The 20742-nt window shown below is 48.3% G+C and overlaps 2 protein-coding genes and 3 non-coding genes across 5 annotated transcripts; 1 reads left to right on the top strand and 4 right to left on the bottom strand.

The window, feature by feature from the left end:
• Positions 1-756: 756 nt before the first annotated feature.
• Positions 757-6437, bottom strand: rpl7a (ribosomal protein L7a). The gene is made up of 8 exons (XM_048558619.1): positions 6328-6437; positions 4865-4985; positions 4369-4518; positions 3852-3992; positions 3529-3608; positions 1793-1923; positions 1320-1389; positions 757-922 (listed from the first exon to the last, which is right to left on the bottom strand). Exons 1-8 carry the CDS (start codon positions 6328-6330, stop codon positions 818-820), a joined length of 801 nt encoding a protein of 266 aa, XP_048414576.1. The 5' UTR covers positions 6331-6437; the 3' UTR covers positions 757-817.
• Positions 1464-1536, bottom strand: LOC125465606 (small nucleolar RNA SNORD36). Its single transcript, XR_007250289.1, has one exon. It is a non-coding gene; the product is annotated as a small nucleolar RNA SNORD36 (small nucleolar RNA).
• Positions 3158-3236, bottom strand: LOC125465605 (small nucleolar RNA SNORD36). The gene has a single exon (XR_007250288.1). It is a non-coding gene; the product is annotated as a small nucleolar RNA SNORD36 (small nucleolar RNA).
• LOC125465607 (small nucleolar RNA SNORD24) lies at positions 4065-4137 on the bottom strand. Its single transcript, XR_007250290.1, has one exon. It is a non-coding gene; the product is annotated as a small nucleolar RNA SNORD24 (small nucleolar RNA).
• Positions 6438-13471: 7034 nt separating the features above from the next.
• dnlz (DNL-type zinc finger) lies at positions 13472-19668 on the top strand. The gene is made up of 3 exons (XM_048558637.1): positions 13472-13706; positions 17286-17425; positions 18711-19668. Exons 1-3 carry the CDS (start codon positions 13506-13508, stop codon positions 18865-18867), a joined length of 498 nt encoding a protein of 165 aa, XP_048414594.1. The 5' UTR covers positions 13472-13505; the 3' UTR covers positions 18868-19668.
• Positions 19669-20742: the final 1074 nt, after the last annotated feature.

Raw genomic sequence — 20742 nt, 5'->3', positions numbered from 1 at the left:
TTTAACTGCACATCTTGTAAATAGTACACACTAATGGATTGTGGATTTAGTGCCAAGTAAATAGGCTGCAAACCTGGGACGATATCCAGCATGTGAAGTATTGTCAGGGCAGCACTCATCCAAGCCCCGGGGGGGGGGGGGGGGGTATAGCATTCCATCACACTTCTGACTTCAGAGATAGTAGGAACTGCAGATGGAGAATCTGAGATAACAGGGTGCAGAGCTGGATGAACACAGCAGGCCAAGCAGTATCAGAGGAGCAGGAAGGCTGATGTTCAGAAAGGAAGGATCTAGGCCCAAAACATCAGCTTTCCTAAAGCTCCACACTTGTCTCTAGCTCCACCCCACCATCCAGGACAAAGCAAACCACAACTGTCAGTGGGTCTGCTCCCTCCACCACTGATGCTCAGTAGCAGCAGCATGTACCAACAATAAGATGCAATGCAGAAAATCAAAGATCCTTAGGCACTTCAGTCTGGAGGATTGTCATCATATGGGAACACCATCCCCTGCAAGTTCCCTTCATCCTGACTTGGAAATTAGTCACTGTTCCTTCCTTGTCACTGGGTTGCAATCCTGGAATTCCCTCCCCCAGGGGCATTATGGGTCAAGTGCACAGCCACCTTCTCCAGGGGCAACAAGTTAATTTTAAAAACCCATTACTTCATCTCAAGCACATTCCTTCCTGCCATTTCTCCTATTTCATACCACTAATGGCAACTTTATTTCCACTATGAGAAGAGACTAATGAAGCAGTTATTTTAAATAATCAGTTTTACTGTTCCTTATATACACAACGAGCTGAGTGGGCCTCAAGTTAGCCCAGTTTGGTTGCCAGTTCTTTGGCCTTAGCCTTCTCCAGCTTCGCAATGCGAGCCACAGATTTGGGGCCCAGAATGCCACCACCCCAGTGTCGGCGGATCTGAAAGAGAAGAGGGAAATGGCTGTGATCAAAAACCTACAGTCCCCTAGTATCAGCAGTTCCTGCAGACCAAGCTGTCAACTCCACCCAGTCTCTCTGGATGAAAATAAAAAGATCTCTTAACCACTGTTTCCCCTGGTTTCAGGAATTAGATCTGAACCTGCTAAACACACTGTCGCCAAAGCAGAGAGGATTTACCTGGAGGTTCCATGTTCTAGCAAACATACCAAAGGCATCTCTTGCCAAGGACCTGAATCAGTATCGACATTCTCTGCACATTTGGAACAGCTCATGCTGTTACAGGTGACAGTACCATACTCTTCCAACCCAACCCATCTTAAAATTTTAGCCTTGCAATGACAAATGGGAATACAACTTCACATCAACAGGATCATACCTCATCAAATCGCTCGTTGTAGTTAGTCCGCACAGCCTCAATTAGTTTGGCCATCGCTCCCTTATCCTCACTAAAAACAAAACAAACAAAAGCATTACTACTCACTATATACAAGATATCAGGGACCAGCCTTCAGGTGAACCAACTGCTCAGGGTTAAAAAGCCCAAAGTGCCACATGATCATTCAGGTGAAGAAATTCATTTGACATCATTGCAGATTTAGTTCAACTCAAAGCAAACCCCCAGACAAGTAGAGCTGCAGCCTGTTGCTGAGCGTAAGTCTGGACAGCCACAACCATACCATTACTCCCCAGGCACAGAGTCCAAACAGGGCATAATCATTGCCAATTGGGACTTAAGCCATGCTGCAACCAACATTCACCAACTTCCCGTTCATCACATCAGCCAAGACAAAGGACAGCTTCATGTTGCTGTATCCTACCTACCCCACAGATTGCAAACAGGATACTCACGGGTTGATCTGAGCCAGGGCAAGGCAGGTGGCAGTTTTTCGGTGCACCAGACGCCCAAGCCTGGCTTTGCCTTTGACAATGCAGTAAGGGACCCCCATCTTCCGGCAGAGAGCAGGCAGGAACACAACCAGCTTGGGGGGGGGGGGGGGGGGGGGGGGGGTAACAAAGCAGGAAAAAAAAAATCAATAAAAACCTTACTTTTACAACAGCATCAGTCTACCATTTAAGTGCTTCAGGCCAGAAAAATGAGGAAAAAACAGCCAATGAGACACTATCCTTCAGGACAGATTACCAAAGGTGGTATGAAACAATTTCAATGGAGGGTACTAAGATATGAGGCAATGTGGTTTTAGACTGGAACTTCAGAAATAAAGAAAGAGACAGTAACGAGAAGCAAAAAATATGAACAGCTGTCATTTAGCCTCTGGTACAGTTTTCCAGAACAGCTCCTCTGGCCTGTTAGCACCCCAGTTGTGTTAATGCTTTTAAGCATGGTGTACAGAACAGTCTCAAAATCAGTACGTGGAATAAAGCTTAAGTGTTGTCAACTGTGGAGAGAACAGAATATAGAGTTTGGAGGAGTGAGTGACCCAGTGGCTAGTGAAATTTAAAGCAAAGTATTAAGTGATTTGTTTTGGTGGGGAGAATAGAGTTGTCAAGTAGTACAGTTGTGAGGTGGGTGCAGGGAGAGGATGGGGACAAGATTCACGAGAATGGTACACGGGATGAGTAACTGGAGTTAGAGATTTGAAAGCACTGGGAGAGGGTCGGGAGTTCAAGACTAAAAGGTCATTTTTTTTTGAAAGAGGGGTGAAAGGAGAAACAGACAAACGGACAACCTTTTAAAATACAGCATGATTCACATGGAATGAGCTGCCAGAGGAAGTGGTGAATGCAGGTCATTACGACATTGAAGAGAAATTGGGACAGGTACATGTATAAGAAATGTTGGGGGGTGGGGGGGGAATTGTGGGCCAAACACAGGCAAATGGGACCAGGTTAGTTTGAGAAACTTGGTTGGCACAGTCAAATTGGACCAAAGGGTCTGACAGTAGATGGAAATTGTTCCCAGAGGATCAAGATCCAGGATGGAGCAGATTTATGGAGATTGACAAAAGCAGCAAGGGAACAAGAGGAAAAACCACCTTCACTCAGGGGGGAAAAAAAACTGGTGAATTGCTCCTTCAGAGGGGCTGCCCAAACTGTCTTCTGTTGTTTAAACATTAACTGCAAATTGGAATGGATGGGGATGTCAGATTAACTAGAGGCGATATGCAAACACACCCTGATAATAGTTGCTGGGGGAGGGGGGTGGCAGCGGTGGCAACAATAGTTCTTGAGCAGGTCCAGGCAGCAGCAGTGAATATTGCTCAGGGTTAAAAAGCTCGTTTATTTGCTCTACATGTTGAGCTTCAGGTGAAGAAATTCAAAAACATCACTGCAACATCACTGAGGCCAGGGGATAAAGTAGAGGGCGAGTTAAGGGAAGGAGGAAATAAACAAAATGCCTGGTCATGGTCTTCATCCTCGCTCCATGTGGCCCATTTTTAGTTCCAGAAAGGAGAGAATGGGATCTTTCTGTGCACTGGAGGACAGAGCAATAGGTAGGCAGTGCATGCCCCTGGGCGAGATGACCATAGCTATTGCTCGACAAAGTCCTCTGCAGTGTTGCAGGTTGGGCTTAGGCTCAGTGTTTGAGCATTGTTCACACATGCTGCGTATCTCTGCATTCTTACCTCAATGGGATCTACATCATGTGCGACAATCACCAGCTGAGCTTTCTTGCTCTCCACCAGAGTGGTAACAGTGTTCACACCTGACAGCAGAAAGGGACACAAAATCAGTGAAACAACCAGACTAAAACCAGTGGCCCAGCCTCTGGAGCAAAGTCAGTCTGATTCAGCCGTGTCATGTGCCGTGGGGGTGGGGGTGGGGGTGGGGGTGGGGGTGGGGGTGGAGAAAATCAGTTCGTGGTAGGGTAGTCAGTACACAGGGCAACGAAAAAACTGCTCTCAGACAGAAGGCTTAACCACAGAGACTAAATTCAAAATGCACTCACCTGCGCGGAGAACTGCTGGCCTCTTAGTTGGAGCGTCAGCCTTCCCAGCTGCTTTGTGCTGGGCTCGGACTAACAGCCGCTGCTTCTTCTCCAGCTTGGTCTCGGGCCTGTATTTATGGGCCAGTTTGAAGAGTTGGGTGGCTGTGAAGAAAAAGGGTAGTGTTACTTCAGACTGCAACACAAAATACACCCCACAGTGTCAGGAATCTGGAGTGCATCAGCGATCTTGGTGGACAATGTCATCCGTTAATGTCAGATAGCAAATATTCTGTTCACATCATATGCGCACTCCAGAACACCAAGCAGCTTTACTCTGAACCCACAAATTCAGCAAGCTCTCAGCCCCACAAACTTCACAGGCAGAAGGAACTTTAAGCTCTAATAACTCCATGCCCCAGAAATAAACAGAGCTCGCTACACCTGGAATCTCTGGATCCAGGACATAGTGGAAGAATCCACACCAAATCAGGACTACCTTCAACATGCCAGAAATCCCATTCAGTTGTGAGAGACTCACCTGTCTGCCTGTCCAGGGCTTGAGTGAACTGGTTAATTGCTGGAGGTACCTTCAGGCGTTTGTATAGAATGGCCCTTTGACGCTGAAGTCTCACATATCGAGGCCATTTTACAAATCGGGTCAGGTCCCTCTTGGGTTGGATATCCTGACCTACAATGAAAAACCACACTTTGCTAAATTCCAGAGTTCTGCATATTCATAATGCAGCATTTCGAACATCCTGTAATATGTGCTGCAAAGCCCTATGCTTTTCAACTGAAGCTATTGGGCTGACAACGATTTTGTTTTGACCCATAAACATCCAGCCCCTCAGCCATTAGTTTACATGAGTGCTCCTTTATGAAGGCTTTACAAACTCAATGAGGGAACTCCAAGTTACAGCAGCACCTCAACACCTTTTTAAGGCGGCTCACGTCTCACCATATGAAGGGCCACTTTACAAGACAAACCGGTGCAGTATCACCAGTGAAGATGCTGAATGGATCCTTGAACTCACCGATTCCAAAGTTTTTGGGTCTCTTCTCAAACAGAGGGTTCACAACCTTTTTAACCTCATGCTTCCTGACAACAGAAGGAGGTGGGGCCACCTTCTTGCCTTTGGCTTTCTTTCCTTTTGGCTGAAACAGCAGAAATCAGAGTTTAGCGAGGCCACAGCACTGCTTCATCACAAGCGCCTCTGCGTCCCCCCTGCCCCTCCACCCCAACCCCAGCAGATTCTTTGTATTATTTATAGGAACCAAGTGAAGAATTAACATCTTTCTGTATCCCTGGAGTCACAAACCAAACCCAGTAACCACAGGTAATAATAAGTTAATTAGTGCAATTAGCTTTCAAATCAAGCTTTCATAAAATGAATTTGAATTCAAATAGCTGGAGAGGCGGGATTTAAATCCCTGTTAGCCTGGAAACCTCCATCCCACTTGTCAATTCCCTACCAGGGCATCCAATGTATCACTGACAGGCCCTTTAGCTGACTTCACCCTTAAAAAGGGGATCCTGACTGATGCGGCATACTACCCTTTGACACCTTTAACATCCAGGAATCCAGAGATCGGTGATGGAGGCACCACAGCCCCCTGGGGATAGAGGATTCAAAAACTTCACTATTACCTCAGACCTAAACAGTTTGTACCAGAGTCTGAGGCTACAGCTCCTTCTCTAGATGATCTGCTCAGTTCAGGGGGAACACAGCTCCTGTATGCACCGTGTTGAACCCTGTAAGAACTTGGGCTGCATTTCTATAGCACTACGGACATCGACAGGACACAAGGAAAGGATTACATTCATGAGATTTTTCTTCTCGGCTGTAAAGCGGACCCTGAGCATTTACACAAGGGACCCCGACTGGATATTGGGCCCTAATCCCCCACATACCGTTCCCAGCCCAACCGATGACACTCGGTGCCAGAAATAAAACGGTGTGGTACCTCAATCCCAGTCCCTGCCATCTACCCAAAGTGTCTATACCCCACACCACCCCCCGCCCCCCCAACCCAACCCCCCCCCCCGCCCCCCCCAACCCAACCCAACCCCCCCCCCCCGCCCCCCCCAACCCAACCCAACCCCCCCCCCAAACCAACTTAAAACACCTAAAAAAACTCAGCTCTGGAAACACAGGCGCCAGACAAATGCAGGCGATGGTTAACCTCAGACTCACGGCCCCCCCACCACCAGCCCTGACGGCGAGCCTCATACAAGTAGCCGGTTAAACCGATCCTCCCCTTCTCCCTCAGCCCCAGGGACGGATCACAGCCTCCGCCCGGGAGCCGCCGACTCCCGCACCCTCCCTCCCGGGGCCGGGATAGGCCATCGGGGGTGGAAATGGCAGCGCGCCGGAATAGAGACATGCCGGAGGACAGTGCTCGGGGCGGTGAGGGGCCGGTGCAGTGGACAGGGAGGCGGATGGCGGCGGATTACAGCCGAAGGCCTGAAGCAGACGAGACCGACAGAGAAACTCACCATGGCGGAGAGAGAGCGCGAGGGCTGCTGGGAGTCACCTATAACCCCGCCAATTCCCGCGTGATGTCAGCCAAGGGCCGCGAGATCTCCCATTAAAGGAGCAGGCCGCTCCTCCCAGATTTATGGGGAGGGGCGGTGACAGATAATGTAACAAGTCAATCAATCAATCAATCCACCATCCACCCACCCATCCACCAAGTCCACATTGATACCATTGGGCTGCAGGGTTCCCAAGCGGAATATGAGTTGCTGCTCCTGCAACCTTCGGGTGGCATCATTGTGGCAGTGCAGGAGGCCCATGATGGACATGTCATCAAGAGAATGGGAGGGGGAGTGGAAATGGTTTGCGACTGGGAGGTGCAGTAGTTTATTGCGAACTGAGCGGAGGTGTTCTGCAAAGCGGTCCCCAAGCCTCCGCTTGGTTTCCCCAATGTAGAGGAAGCCGCACCGGGTACAGTGGATGCAGTATACCACATTGGCAGATGTGCAGGTGAACCTCTGCTTAATGTGGAATGTCATCTTGGGGCCTGGGATAGGGGTGAGGGAGGAGGTGTGGGGGCAAGTGTAGCATTTCCTGCGGTTGCAGGGGAAGGTGCTGGGTGTGGTGGGGTTGGAGGGCAGTGTGGAGCGAACAAGGGAGTCACGGAGAGAGTGGTCTCTCCGGAAAGCAGACAAGGATGGGGATGGAAAAATGTCTTGGGTGGTGGTGTCGGATTGTAGATGGCGGAAGTGTCGGAGGATGATGCGTTGTATCCGGAGGTTGGTGGGGTGGTGTGTGAGAACAAGGGGGATCCTCTTTGGGCGGTTGTGGCGGGGGCGGGGTGTGAGGGATGTGTTGCGGGAAATGCGGGAGACGCAGTCAATGGCGTTCTCGACCACTGTGTGGGGCAAGTTGCGGTCCTGGAAGAACGTGGACATCTGGGATATGCGGGAGTGGAATGCCTCATCCTGGGAGCAGATGCGGCGGAGGCGGAGGAATTGGGAATAGGGGATGGAATTTTTGCAGGGGGCTGGGTGGGACAAGGTGTATTCTAGGTAGCTGTGGGAGTCAGTGCGCTTGAAATGGACATCAGTTTCTAGCTGGTTACCTGAAATGGAGACTGAGAGGTCCAGGAAGGTGCCGGATGTGCTGGAGATGGCCCAGGTGAACTTGAGGTTCGGCTGGAAGGTGTTGGTAAAGTGGATGAACTGTTCGAGCTCCTCTGGGGAGCAAGAGGCGGAGTCGATGCAGTCATCAATGTAATGAAGGAAGAGGTGGGGTTTGGGCCTGTGTAGGTGCAGAAGAGGGACTGTTCCACGTAACCTACAAAAAGGCAGGCATAGCTTGGGCCCATGCGGGTACCCATGGCCACCCCCTTTGTCTGGAGGAAGTGGGAGGAATCAAAAGAGAAGTTGTTGAGGGTGAGGACGAGTTCGGCTAGATGGATGAAGGTGTTGGTGGAGAGGGACTGGTTGGGTCTGCGGGACAGGAAGAAGCGGAGGGCCTTGAGGCCATCTGCATGAGGAATACAGATGTATAGGGACTGGACGTCCATGGTGAAAATGAGGTGTTGGGGGCCAGGGAATTGGAAGTCCTGGAGGAGGTGGAGGGTGTGGGTGGTGTCACGGACGTAGGTAGGGAGTTCCTGGACCAAAGGGGAGAAAATTGAGTCCAGATAGGTGGAGATGAGTTCAGTGGGGCAGGAACAGGCTGAGACAATGAGTCGACCAGGGCAGGCAGGTTTGTGGATTTTGGGAAGGAGATGGAAACAAATCTCCCCTCCCCCCACTGCATCCCAAAACCAGTCCAGCCTGTCTCTGCCTCCCTAACCTGTTCTTCCTCTCACCCATCCCTTCCTCCCACCTCAAGCCGCACCTCCATTTCCTACCTACTAACCTCATCCCGCCTCCTTGACCTGTCCGTCTTCCCTGGACTGACCGATCCCCACCTACACTCTCCTCTCTAACTATCTTGTTTTCTCTCCATCTTCGGTCTGCCTCCCCCTCTCTCCCTATTTATTCCAGTTCCCTCTCCCCATCCCCCTCTCTGATGAAGGGTCTAGGCCCGAAACGTCAGCTTTTGTGCTCCTGAGATGCTGCTTGGCCTGCTGTGTTCATCCAGCCCCACACTTTGTTACCTCCGACTAGTGTTCTATCTTGCTCCAACATAACTTCAAAACCAAAAGAAGGAGCGATAACACAGTGTGGAGCTGGAGGAACACAGCAGGCCAGGCTGCATTAGAGGAGTAGGAAGACAGAGGAATAGAAGTATAATTAGCGGTGGGAAGTGTTTGGGAGGAGATAAATGTAGGCTCACAAATCAAAAGGATAAGCAGCATCGCAAGGCAAGTATTTTGAAAATGATACCCACAGGGATGCAGAAAGAGACAGAAAATATGAGTGTAAAACAAACAGTGGCAAATGGGAACAAAAGGCCATGAGGCAAAATTAAGTTCTCTTTACTTCATATGCACATAAGTATTCAGAATAATCTAAACAAATTGTCAGCACAGTTAGAAGTTTAATGGGTTTGATCTTCTAGCTATTACAAAGTCACAATTAAAAGAAGATCAAAGCGCAGAACTAAACATCCAGGCTTGTTTCCTTTCAAAAGGATAAGCAGAAAGGGTAGGGAAGTATGGTGAGTGGCTTTGTTAGTACAGGATGGAATTAGTACATTTGTAAGAAAAGGTCTTTGATCGGAAGATGTAGAATCCATGAGGTAGAGGGAAGAAATAACAATGAGATAAAAACACTGGTGGGGAAACCAAGCGGAGGCTTGGGGACCGCTTTGCAGAACACCTCCGCTCAGTTCGCAACAAACAACTGCACCTCCCAGTCGCAAACCATTTCCACTCCCCCTCCCATTCTCTTGATGACATGTCCATCATGGGCCTCCTGCACTGCCACAATGATGCCACCCGAAGGTTGCAGGAACAGCAACTCATATTCCGCCTGGGAACCCTGCAGCCCTATGGTATCAATGTGGACTTCACCAGTTTCAAAATCTCCCCTTCCCCTACTGCATCCCTAAACCAGCCCAGTGCATCCCCTCCCCCCACTGCACCACACAACCAGCCCAGCTCTTCCCCCCCACCCACTGCATCCCAAAACCAGTCCAACCTGTCTCTGCCTCCCTAACCGGTTCTTCCTCTCACCCATCCCTTCCTCCCACCCCAAGCCGCACCCCCAGCTACCTACTAACCTCATCCCACCTCCTTGACCTGTCCGTCTTCCCTGGACTGACCTATCCTTTCCCTACCTCCCCACCTACACCCTCTCCACCTATCTTCTTTACTCTCCATCTTCGGTCCGCCTCCCCCTCTCTCCCTATTTATTCCAGTTCCCTCCCCCCATCCCCCTCTCTGATGAAGGGTCTAGGCCCGAAACGTCAGCTTTTGTGCTCCTGAGATGCTGCTTGGCCTGCTGTGTTCATCCAGCCTCACATTTTATTATTATGGTGGGAGGAGTCTATAGGCTCCCTAACAGTTTCTGTTCTATAGATTAGAGAATAAATCAGAAAATTAAGATGGTATGTTAAAAAGACATTACATTAACTGATAGAGGTAACCAAGAAGAAGTCATAGCGTGCATTTGGGATAATTTCCTTGAATTTATTTTAAGATCCAACCATGGATCAGGCTATTTTTGATCCAATAATGTATAATGATGCATCCCCCCGGGGAAGTTTGAGAGAGAGAAACATGGCTCAGAAATAATTGTACTAAACGTAATACGGGTAATTATATGGGAAGGAGGGTAGAGGTGGCTGGAGTGGACTTGGAATGGAATTTAGCAGAAAATATGGTTCATGAACAATGCAATAATGAACAATTAACAAGTTTAGGGCTAATGCAGAAGGTTAGGAACATTTTAAGGCCACCAGAAGATACATTTTAAAATTAACAAGTAGGGAGAAAAATAAGCAATGATGGCAAACATGCAAGTGTCATAAATTGGACAGTAAGAGCTTCCTCAAATATGTGAATAGGAAGTGAGAGTCGGCATTGACTGTAAAGGGCTTGGGAAATACTAATAGAGAACCATGAAAATGAGGAGCTAACACCACCACCCTACCAATCTCCGGATACAATGCATCATCCTCCGACACTTTCGCCATTTACAATCCGACCCCAACACCCAAGACATTTTTCCATCCCCACCCCTGTCTGCTTTCCGGAGAGACCACTCTCTCCGTGACTCCCTTGTTCGCTCCACACTGCCCTCCAACCCCACCACACCCGGCACCTTCCCCTGCAACCGCAGGAAATGCTACACTTGCCCCCACACCTCCTCCCTCACCCCCATCCCAGGCCCCAAGATGACATTCCACATTAAGCAGAGGTTCACCTGCACATCTGCCAATGTGGTATACTGCATCCACTGTACCCGGTGTGCCTTCCTCTACATTGGGGAAACCAAGCGGAGGCTTGGAGACCGCTTTGCAGAACACCTCCGCTCAGTTCGCAACAAACAACTGCACGTCCCAGTTGCAAACCATTTCCACTCCCCCTCCCATTCTCTAGATGACATGTCCATCATGGGCCTCCTGCAGTGCCACAATGATGCCACCCGAAGGTTGCAGGAACAGCAACTCATATTCCGCCTGGGAACCCTGCAGCCTAATGGTATCAATGTGGACTTCACCAGTTTCAAAATCTCCCCTTCCCCAACTGCATCCCTAAACCAGCCCAGTTCGTCCCCTCCCCCCACTGCATCCCAAAACCAGTCCAACCTGTCTCTGCCTCCCTAACCTGTTCTTCCTCTCACCCATCCCTTCCTCCCACCCCAAGCCGCACCCCCATCTACCTACTAACCTCATCCCACCTCCTTAACCTGTCTGTCTTCCCTGGACTGACCTATCCCCTCCCTACCTCCCCACCTATACTCTCCTCTCCACCTATCTTCTTTACTCTCCATCTTCGGTCCGCCTCCTCCTCTCTCCCTATTTATTCCAGTTCCCTCTCCCCATCCCCCTCTCTGATGAAAGGTCTAGGCCCGAAACGTCAGCTTTTGTGCTCCTGAGATGCTGCTGGGCCTGCTGTGTTCATCCAGCCTCACATTTTATTACCAGAGGGAAAAAATGTATAACAGAATCTAACAGGGCTATAGGTCTCAGTCAGTCTCAGAGACCTGATGGGACGCTTTTCCGGAAGTAGTACAGAAACAGTGCCTGCACTGATCGTATTCTTCCAGCAATCCTGGTTCTGAAAGTTTCCCGACAGGATTGGACAACGATGAATGTAACACTTTTATTCAAAAAGGGAGGGAGGCAAAAATAAACAGTAATTATTAGACAGTTAGCTTAATACATGCTGTTGGGAAAATGTCCAGATTTATTATACAGGATGTAGTAGCAGAACATTTAGAAACACATAGTATGATCAAACAGAGTGAACGTGGCTTCATGACCAGAGATCATACTTCACTAACTTAATCTAGTTTGTTGAGGAGATTACAAGCAGGATAGTTAAAGGGGAACCAGCTGATATGATATATTTTGACTTCCAAAAGGCATTCAATACAATCCCACACATTCAGCTTTTTAATAAGTCAAGAGTCTATGTTGTTGGGGGTACTATATTAGCACAGACAGAGGACTGGCTGAGTAATTACTGCAATGACCATACCATTGAGGAAACCAAAAAGCTATGGAAGGAACAAAAAGTGAAGTTTGTCCTAATTTTGTATGATTCATTTCTTTTCATAATTTATGTAATGAAAATGGTGCTAGATTATGGCAATTTATACACATTTTACTGTATTTTCGTAAATACATGTACTATACTAATAGCAGACAATTGGATAAGAGGCATTTTCAAGATGGCAGCCTGTAACTGGTGGAGTGCCACAGGGATCAGTGTTGGGTCACAGTTATTGACAACATGCCTTGAATAAGGAAAGTGTTGCCAAGTTTGCAGATGACAAAAATAGCTGGCATGGCGAGAGGTGAGGATGACACAAAGAGTCTGCGGAGGGATTTGACAGGTTCAGTGAGTGGACAAAATCTTTGTAACTGCAATATAATGTGGGGAAATGTGGCAGGAGAAATATAAGAGCTGAATACTATATAAATGTGATAACACTTCAGAAAGCTGCACCACAAGCAATTTTGTTGTAGTGCGTAAGTCACAAAACACTAGCATCCAAGTTTAGTGGGTAACTGGGAAGGGAATTGGAACATTGGCCCTTATTTCAAAGTGAGTTGAGCAGAAGAATAGGCTCCATGAAAATTGTACAGGTTGCTAGCTAGACCATGGCTGGAAAACTCAACAGTTCTAGAGCTTCACCGGAGGCTCACTGATGATGTTACCTAGAATGGTGATGAAACATCTGAAAACTAACCTTCCAGCTCAGCGAGCAAACTCACATCCAGAACCTCAACCTGAGCTACAAATCTTCTCAAAATTCGGTAGTTCTAGAGCTTTAAGATATTCAAGGCTGAGGAAGACAGTAAGGAAAGTGCAGGTTATGAGGTGGTTAGGATTGTGAGATAAGCGATCATTCTGATTGAATAGCAGAACATACTTGATGGCATCAATGGTTTACTATGCTCCTTCATCTTATGGTGTTATGGATAATGGTTTCATGCAGTTTGAACACTGACAGTCACATACTGTGCAGGTTCAATTCCTGCGGCAGCCAAGGTTGACACGAAGACCCCAAGGACTCGCTGTAAAGTGTAGGCCAGGCCCGAGGTGTGACAACAGTCAGGTTAACCGAACCACCTCTCATGAAAGAGCAGATAATGGTCATTCCCAATGATGGCGTGAAATGAAGAAGGAAGTGAGAGGAGGCCCATGTGGAGCAGAAACATGTGGCTGTTTTGTGGTTGATCCTGCATTTGTTCGTGTTGACAATTCAGTTCAAGGAACAATCTAGACATGAAGCGAAATATCACAAAATCTTCTGTAATCTGTGTATTAGAAATGATCACATCTTCTGGGATTATTTATTAGCCTTCTCGAATCTCAAGAACAGTGAACCGAAATGTCTTCATTCAACTACAAGACGCTTTATCCTAAAGCAACATCAAATTGGAATAAAACAGACAGAGGCCGTTCGGCCCATCGAAGTGTTACTACCTCAGCGGAAATCCCGCCAAAACTTCCGGGCGAGCAATCGCGCGATGACGTCAGCCGCCCGGAAGAGCGGGAGTCGGTTTCTATGGTGACCGCGCTGCGGCCTACTTGCGCGCCATGAGCCTGAGCCTCGCGTTCGGTCGTTTACGGAGAGCGGCGGCCGCGGTCCCCCGGCTTCTAGGGGTGACCTCGGGCCGAGGTTCGTCCTCAAGCCGTGGATTCGTTGCTCGTCCGGGCGGCGGCGGCCGGCTGTGGTCCCCGGAGACAGGCCTTGCACAGGCCGCCGCCAGCCACTATCAGTTGGTGTACACCTGCAAGGTGAGGCCTCGGGGCACAGGCTCCGGGACTGCCCCTCCAGACATCCCTCAGAGCCGTGGGGTCGGCGGCGACACCGTGACTCATTTCCAACTCCCCTTCAATAATTCACATTGAACAGGGGACAGCGGGGTCAGTGATACCCCCCAAGGGGCAAATCGACCGCCTGAACCCCGCTCTGCACGACAGGTGACTCCAGGCTCACTCAGGGGATGGGCAATCACTGTCTTCAATCGGTCAAACCTGGCAATGAGCGGAACAGGATTAAAGGGAAGATAACCCACCGTCACATGAGGGAGGGGGCACTGTCGGAGGGTCAGTGCCGAGGGAGTGGGCGCTGTCGGAGGGTCAGTGCCGAGGGAGAGGGCGCTGTCGGAGGGTCAGTGCCGAGGGAGTGGGCGCTGTCGGAGGGTCAGTGCCGAGGGTGCGGGCGCTGTCGGAGGGTCAGTGCCGAGGGTGCGGGCGCTGTCGGAGGGTCAGTGCCGAGGGAGTGGGCACTGTCGGAGGGTCAGTGCCGAGGGAGTGGGCACTGTCGGAGGGTCAGTGCTGAGGGTGCGGGCGCTGTCGGAGGGTCAGTGCTGAGGGAGTGGGCGCTGTCGGAGGGTCAGTGCTGAGGGAGTGGGCGCTGTCGGAGGGTCAGTGCTGAGGGAGTGGGCGCTGTCGGAGGGTCAGTGCTGAGGGAGTGGGCACTGTCGGAGGGTCAGTGCTGAGGGAGTGGGCACTCTTGCAGTGACCATCTTTTGGATGGAATATCCAGTTTGTCGTCTTGATCAAAACGTAAAGAATCCCGCAGCATGGAGTGGTGCAGGATGTTTGTCCTCATTGTCATCGGGCCAATATTTATTGATAAACAACATTGTTAAAAGCACAATATCTGGTTATCTCTCATGTGTATTAGGAACTGCCGATGCTGGTCTCTGAGATAACATGGTGTGGAGCAGGATGAGCTGCTCTGTTCATCCAGCTCCACACCTGGTTATCTATCAGTGATCATGGGAACTGCAGATGCTGGAGAATCCACTATAATAAAATGTGAGGCTGGACGAACACAGCAGGCCAAGCAGCATCTCAGGAGCACAAAAGCTGACATTTCGGGCCTAGACCCTTCATCAGAGAGGGGGATGGGGAGAGGGTTCTGAAATAAAGAGGGAGAGAGGGGGAGGCGGACCAAACATGGATAGAAGAGAAGATAGGTGAAGAGAGTATAGGTGGGGAAGTAGGGAGGGGATGGGTCTGTCCAGGGAAGTCCCTGAAGTAACAGTCCCTCTTCCGCACCTACACAGGCCCCAAACCCCACCTTCTTCTTCCGTTACATTGATGACTGTATCGGCGCCGCCTCTTGCTCCCCAGAGGAGATCGAACAGTTCATCCACTTCACCAACCTTCAGTTCACCTGGGCCATCTCCAGCACATCCCTCACCTTCCTGGACCTCTCAGTCTCCATCTCAGGCAACCAGCTTGTAACTGATGTCCATTTCAAGCCCACCGACTCCCACAGCTACCTAGAATACACCTCCTCCCACCCACCCTCCTGCAAAAATTCCATCCCCTATTCCCAATTCCTCCGCCGCATCTGCTCCCACGACAAGACATTCCACTCCCGCACATTCCAGATGTCCAAGTTCTTCAAGGACTGCAACTTTCCCCCCACAGTGTTCGAGAACGCCCTTGACCGCGTCTCCCGCATTTCCCGCAACACATCCCTCACACCCCGCCCCTGCCACAACCGCCAAAAGAGGATCCCCCTCGTTCTCACACACCACCCCACCAACTTCCGGATACAACGCATCATCCTCCGACACTTCCGCCATCTACAATCCGACCCCACCACCCAAGACATTTTTCCATCCCCACCCCTGTCTGCTTTCCGGAGAGACCACTCTCTCCGTGACTCCCTTGTTCGCTCCACACTGCCCCCCAACCCCACCACACCCAGCACCTTCCCCTGCAACCGCAGGAAATGCTACACTTGCCCTCACACCTCTTCCCGCACCCCTATCCCAGGCCCCAAGATGACTTTCCATATTATGCAGAGGTTCACCTGCACATCTGCCAATGTGGTATACTGCATCCACTGTACCCGGTGTGGCTTCCTCTACATTGGGGAAACCAAGCGGAGGCTTGGGGACCGCTTTGCAGAACACCTCCGCTCGGTTCGCAATAAACAACTGCACCTCCCAGTCACAAACCATTTCCACTCCCCCTCCCATTCTTTAGATGGCATGTCCATCATGGGCCTCCTGCAGTGCCACAATGATGCCACCTGAACGTTGCAGGAACAGCAACTCATATTCCGCCTGGGAACCCTGCAGCCCAGTGGTATCCATGTGGACTTCACCAGCTTCAAAATCTTCCCTTCCCCCACCGCATCCCAAAACCAGCCCAGTTCGTCCCCTCCCCCCACTGCACCACACAACCAGCCCAGCCCTTCCCCTCCACCCACTGCATCCCAAAACCAGTCCAACCTGTCTCTGCTTCCCTAACCTGTTCTTCCTCTCACCCATCCCTTCCTCCCACCCCAAGCCGCACCGCCATCTCCTACCTACTAACCTCATCCCATCTCCTTGACCTGTCCGTCTTCCCTGGGCTGACCTATCCCCTCCCTACCTCCCCACCTATACTCTCTCCACCTATCTTCTTTTCTCTCCATCTTCGGTCCGCCTCCCCCTCTCTCCCTATTTATTCCAGAACCCTCACCCCATCCCCCTCTCTGATGAAGGGTCTAGTCCCGAAACGTCAGCTTTTGTGCTCCTGGGATGCTGCTGGGCCTGCTGTGTTCATCCAGCTTCACACTATTATTTTGGTTATCTAACATGTTGTTTGTAGGATCTTGCTGTTTGCTAATTGGCCACCTTGCTTTCCCCATAGCAGCTTTTTCTTTTTTATGCTGTAATAGTTTTTGGGAATATTAAACACCATTTCTTGCTAGTGACAGACAACTGCCTTCTGGCTTTCTACAAGTATTGTTTTATTTGATTTTGATCACTAAGACTTGGATAGTGAAGGAGGTGGTGGATATAAGATGCTCAGCTTGAATCAGTTTAACAGGTTGTGTGGTACCTATCTGGATTTGCAGCTGTAATTATGATTGCTTTGAGATGTGTAGTAAAATGTGGGAAGCAACAAATGGAAAACGACATACTAATTCAGCCAATATATTCCACTCTGATATGAAGCAACATAATTAAATGCAGAATACCTGGTTATCTGTCATGTTGTTTGTAGGACCTTGCTATCTGCAAATTAATATCCTCCACCCACCCAAAATCTGTTGGCAATGGCAAAGGGCTAAGTATGATCTTGAGGCAAATGTGGCAGAACTTTTTGCTCCAACCTCAAGCAGTTGTGACAAATCCTGAATGGAGTTGTGCTCGGCAGTGTGACTCCGACAAGCTTTGTGGTTATTTGCCTGGGCTCTGCAACACTTTGTGTTCTGTGCATACAGGGAGGGCTAGCTACCAGAAAGAAGAATTAAAATTGGAAATGTGGAGAAGGGCTGTATAGAGCCAGGCAGAAAGCAACATAAGGAGCCTAATCGCCACGCTGTCTTTCTGTACAAATAAGGGTTCTATCTTCTTTCAGGTATGCCACGCAAGATCAATGAAGAAGATTTCCAAACTGGCTTATCACAATGGAGTGGTCATTGTGAAGTGTCCTGGGTGTAGCAATCACCACATCATAGCAGACAATCTGGGATGGTTTTCTGACCTTGATGGGAAAAAGTAAGCCCATTTATCACTGCTTTGCTTAATTTAATAGTCTAATTCTATTTGATTATCTTCTATGTAACAATGAGCCCAGTTGTGCCCTGTGACTGTCAGGCTGGTAAGTGAAGTTACTGACACTGACTGACCCACCCCCATGGCATTGCTAGTGCATTGTTCCTGCATCCCCTGTCTTGCTTGACAGATCTACTCTTGTCTGTAATCTCATGCTGATGATACTACGACTGTATACCATTGCCACGATTGAGGTGACTCTTGGTGTGATATCCCAAGGAACAAAGCATACATCTGCAGTTGTGCTAAGCTATGTCCTTCTGGTATATGGAGTGGTCAGCAGAGGATACATTTTCTGATCATTTGCAAAGCTACCAGAAGGAGATGAGTTGCATACAGTGAATTGTGATCTGGAATGTGGTCCCTGAAAGACAGTAGAAGCTGATTTGCCAGGAACTTTCAAAAGGAGATTGGAGGGAAAACTGAGAAGGGCTTTGGGAGAATGTTTTTAGGAGGAGTGGGATTCTTTGGATATTTTTTCCAAGTCCAAACATAGGTACAAAGATCCATATGGCCTTCTGAGTAGTGACAATCTGTGTTTTCCTGTAAACTCTTTCCAGAATAAATTCTCAGCTGCATATTTATTATAACTTCACTGATCAATACCACTGTGCACGTGATGAGATCAGCTGACTCGCCGAGCAGAAAATGCCCGTTTTATGTCATCATGCTCTGACAAATATGTGTAAATTAATCTTGGTAATTTTTCACCCTGAACAGTTTGGAATGGCAACAGCAATTGCTCAGACTTGCATGCACCACTGTGCATGAATGGAATGGTTTTATCGGTCACCTCAATAGAGAGAGCCATACCAACTGTTCATTGTGTAAACTTTGTATGTAAACATGTCACGCTGCGATTACAGCCTCCTGCCAGAAGTAGCTCTGCAGAACTTCAGTCTTGTCTCCTAGCTGTCCAGTCTGAGCCCCAGAGAAACTTCCTCACTTACCACAGAACTCCCACCTGGCAAATTACAGTCAGTTTTCCAACTTAATGATGCACTTGATAAAAAGTACTAAATTAAGGCAAGCACAGAATATATCACGCTAAAACAGATTCTGGATTCTGCCTGCATGCCCCATCCCAATTACTCCGCATTCTTTAACCCCACTTCACCTAAAGGAGACACTTGCTCTTGGGCTGTGCTTGTGGATCTAATATTTTATAAAATGTTTACAGAGTTTTAAGTTTTTAAACTTAAAATATTCTTTTCACTGGTGTCATCAGAAATATCGAAGAAATATTGGCTGCAAAGGGTGAGAAGGTTCAACGTGCGGTTGTCGATGGTGCACTGGAAATCACCGCAAATAGAATCGACAGTGAGGAACCTGAGGGGGACCATTCTAACAAAGCCCTGGACTCTGGAGATCAACCAAAATCCTAATTCAATCTTCTGGAACATTGAAGTGAAGAGGAACAGTCATGGTGATTCTGCTGTGAGCAGGCCATATTCCTTTGGTTTAGAGGGGGCAAGGCCAGTTTCACCTCATGATAATATCATACAAATAAAATGCAATAACTATAGTTAATTTCTGCCATTGCAGTCTATGCACATCTCAGTTATTGCAGCCAAGCCAGAGAAATGTCTTTTCAAATGCATTGAGAAGTATTTTTAAATTCCAGACATCTGTTACAGAAGTCAGTTAACAGCAGGTCATTGGGCAATAAAGTCTGCAGTTTTTGAAATTCCTCAGCAAGCAGCCAATTTTTTGACAGAAGAAAGAATTGAACCATATCATCGAGAGGTTGACTTGGTTGTGGTCATTACCTCAGTCCAATGATTTAACTGTTTCTAAAACAAGGAATTTCAAAGTTATACCATTCTCAACAGCAACAACAGCTACCATCTATACAGCCCTTTGAATATAGGAAAACATCCCTCTGTGTTTCACAGGAGCAGTATCAGTGCTGATCCATGGGGAGATATTAGGACAGGCAGCAAAAGACTTTATCAATGGGATGTCTATTTTCTCAGATAGATATGTGGAGAGTTACCGAAAAATTATTCAAATCAGTGAGAGGCTAAGGAACAGAATTAAAGTACAAACATCTTGGAGAGAAGTGATTATAGACTGAAAGAAGGGCGAGAACATAGAGAAGTTTGACCACATGGCTGATTAAGTCCACATCTGATTGCCTGTGATTACTGCGGAGAGTTAGAATAAATGATTGCGTGAGATACAGATTTGTGTTGTTATTTACTTCTTGATTGCTGGTAAGGTACGGGCTAAATGCTCTCCAACCTGCAGTGCAATTAAGCAATTGTATGAATGTTTTCTTAACATGATTCAAATTACTACATATGGATATTAAGTACTGTGTGCAACAGTGTCCAACCCTTTGATGTGATTATATAATTGCACAACATATGCTGAATAATCCTGAGTATGCTGACAGTTTGGAACTCCTGCTTGTACTGGAATCTGCATATATTAAACACAGGGCCCTGTTCTTAGCAGGAGGCAAGAACATACATGCACTGTGACTGTTTCAAGTCTGGTTCATTTCTCAGGGCAGACAAGAGTCAGCCTGCTTGGGTAAAAGTTTAAACCAAGCCTGGCAATTAACTGATAATCATCTTTAATTAGTGCACTCTCCATGGCTGTGCTTCCACCAATCAGAGTCTATTGGCCAATCCATGAGTGCAAGGTGAAAAGCATGGACAAAATATGTTTTTTTTTACCAATAGACATGTTGTTTTACTATCGAATGATTTGTGGACGTGCAACCCCCCACGACATTCCTCTTTACCTCCACAACCATTTTTAGACCCTTTTGTCCACAAGAAATACACCAACCTACAGTAGCTAAGGATGCAGTTTCAGTGCTGGTCAAAAGGTGGCATCCAGCCTAATCCCCTGCCCAGCAAACTGTACCAATACACACTTATATTGCAGTGGTGACCACTTCAGAAAGAGGCTGTAGTGTCTGACCAACTGTGGAACATTCAAGTCTCTTAAAGGCTTATGAATCAATTCAAGTTGTCTTCTCGTTCCATGTAACACCTTGCGATGGATCTTAACTAATCCTTAGCTTTAACATGGTCATAGCTAAGATACATGGACAGAAGGCCATTCAGCCCATCTCTGGTCACACATCGGGGGGGCAGAGCTCCTGGAGTCCAGCAATCGGCTGTCTATGAGAAGAGATGGTAGTGGAGGTGGCCAGTGATTTGAAAAATAAATTGGTGGGGTGTTCAAGTGAATAAATATGCAGGGCTATGAGGTTACAGCAAGGAAGGGGTACTGACTGACTTGCT

The sequence above is a fragment of the Stegostoma tigrinum genome, chromosome 29, assembly GCF_030684315.1.
Source record: "Stegostoma tigrinum isolate sSteTig4 chromosome 29, sSteTig4.hap1, whole genome shotgun sequence".
Lineage (NCBI taxonomy): Eukaryota > Metazoa > Chordata > Chondrichthyes > Orectolobiformes > Stegostomatidae > Stegostoma > Stegostoma tigrinum.
The sequence above is the reverse complement of the archived record's forward strand: the minus strand, read 5'-3'. Positions and strand labels throughout refer to the sequence as shown.

Excerpts from the sequence above, each read along its gene's own strand:
- rpl7a (XM_048558619.1), bottom strand. Across the intron at positions 4,519-4,864 it reads ACCCAAAAACTTTGGAATCG|GTCAGGATATCCAACCCAAG; the intron begins GTGAGTTCAAGG and ends TTTTCATTGTAG. Across the intron at positions 923-1,319 it reads ACAACGAGCGATTTGATGAG|ATCCGCCGACACTGGGGTGG; the intron begins GTATGATCCTGT and ends CTTCTCTTTCAG.
- dnlz (XM_048558637.1), top strand. The coding sequence starts at position 13,506 with ATGAGCCTGAGCCTCGCGTTCGGTCGTTTACGGAGAGCGGCGGCCGCG. Across the intron at positions 13,707-17,285 it reads AGTTGGTGTACACCTGCAAG|GTATGCCACGCAAGATCAAT; the intron begins GTGAGGCCTCGG and ends ATCTTCTTTCAG. Across the intron at positions 17,426-18,710 it reads TCTGACCTTGATGGGAAAAA|AAATATCGAAGAAATATTGG; the intron begins GTAAGCCCATTT and ends TGGTGTCATCAG.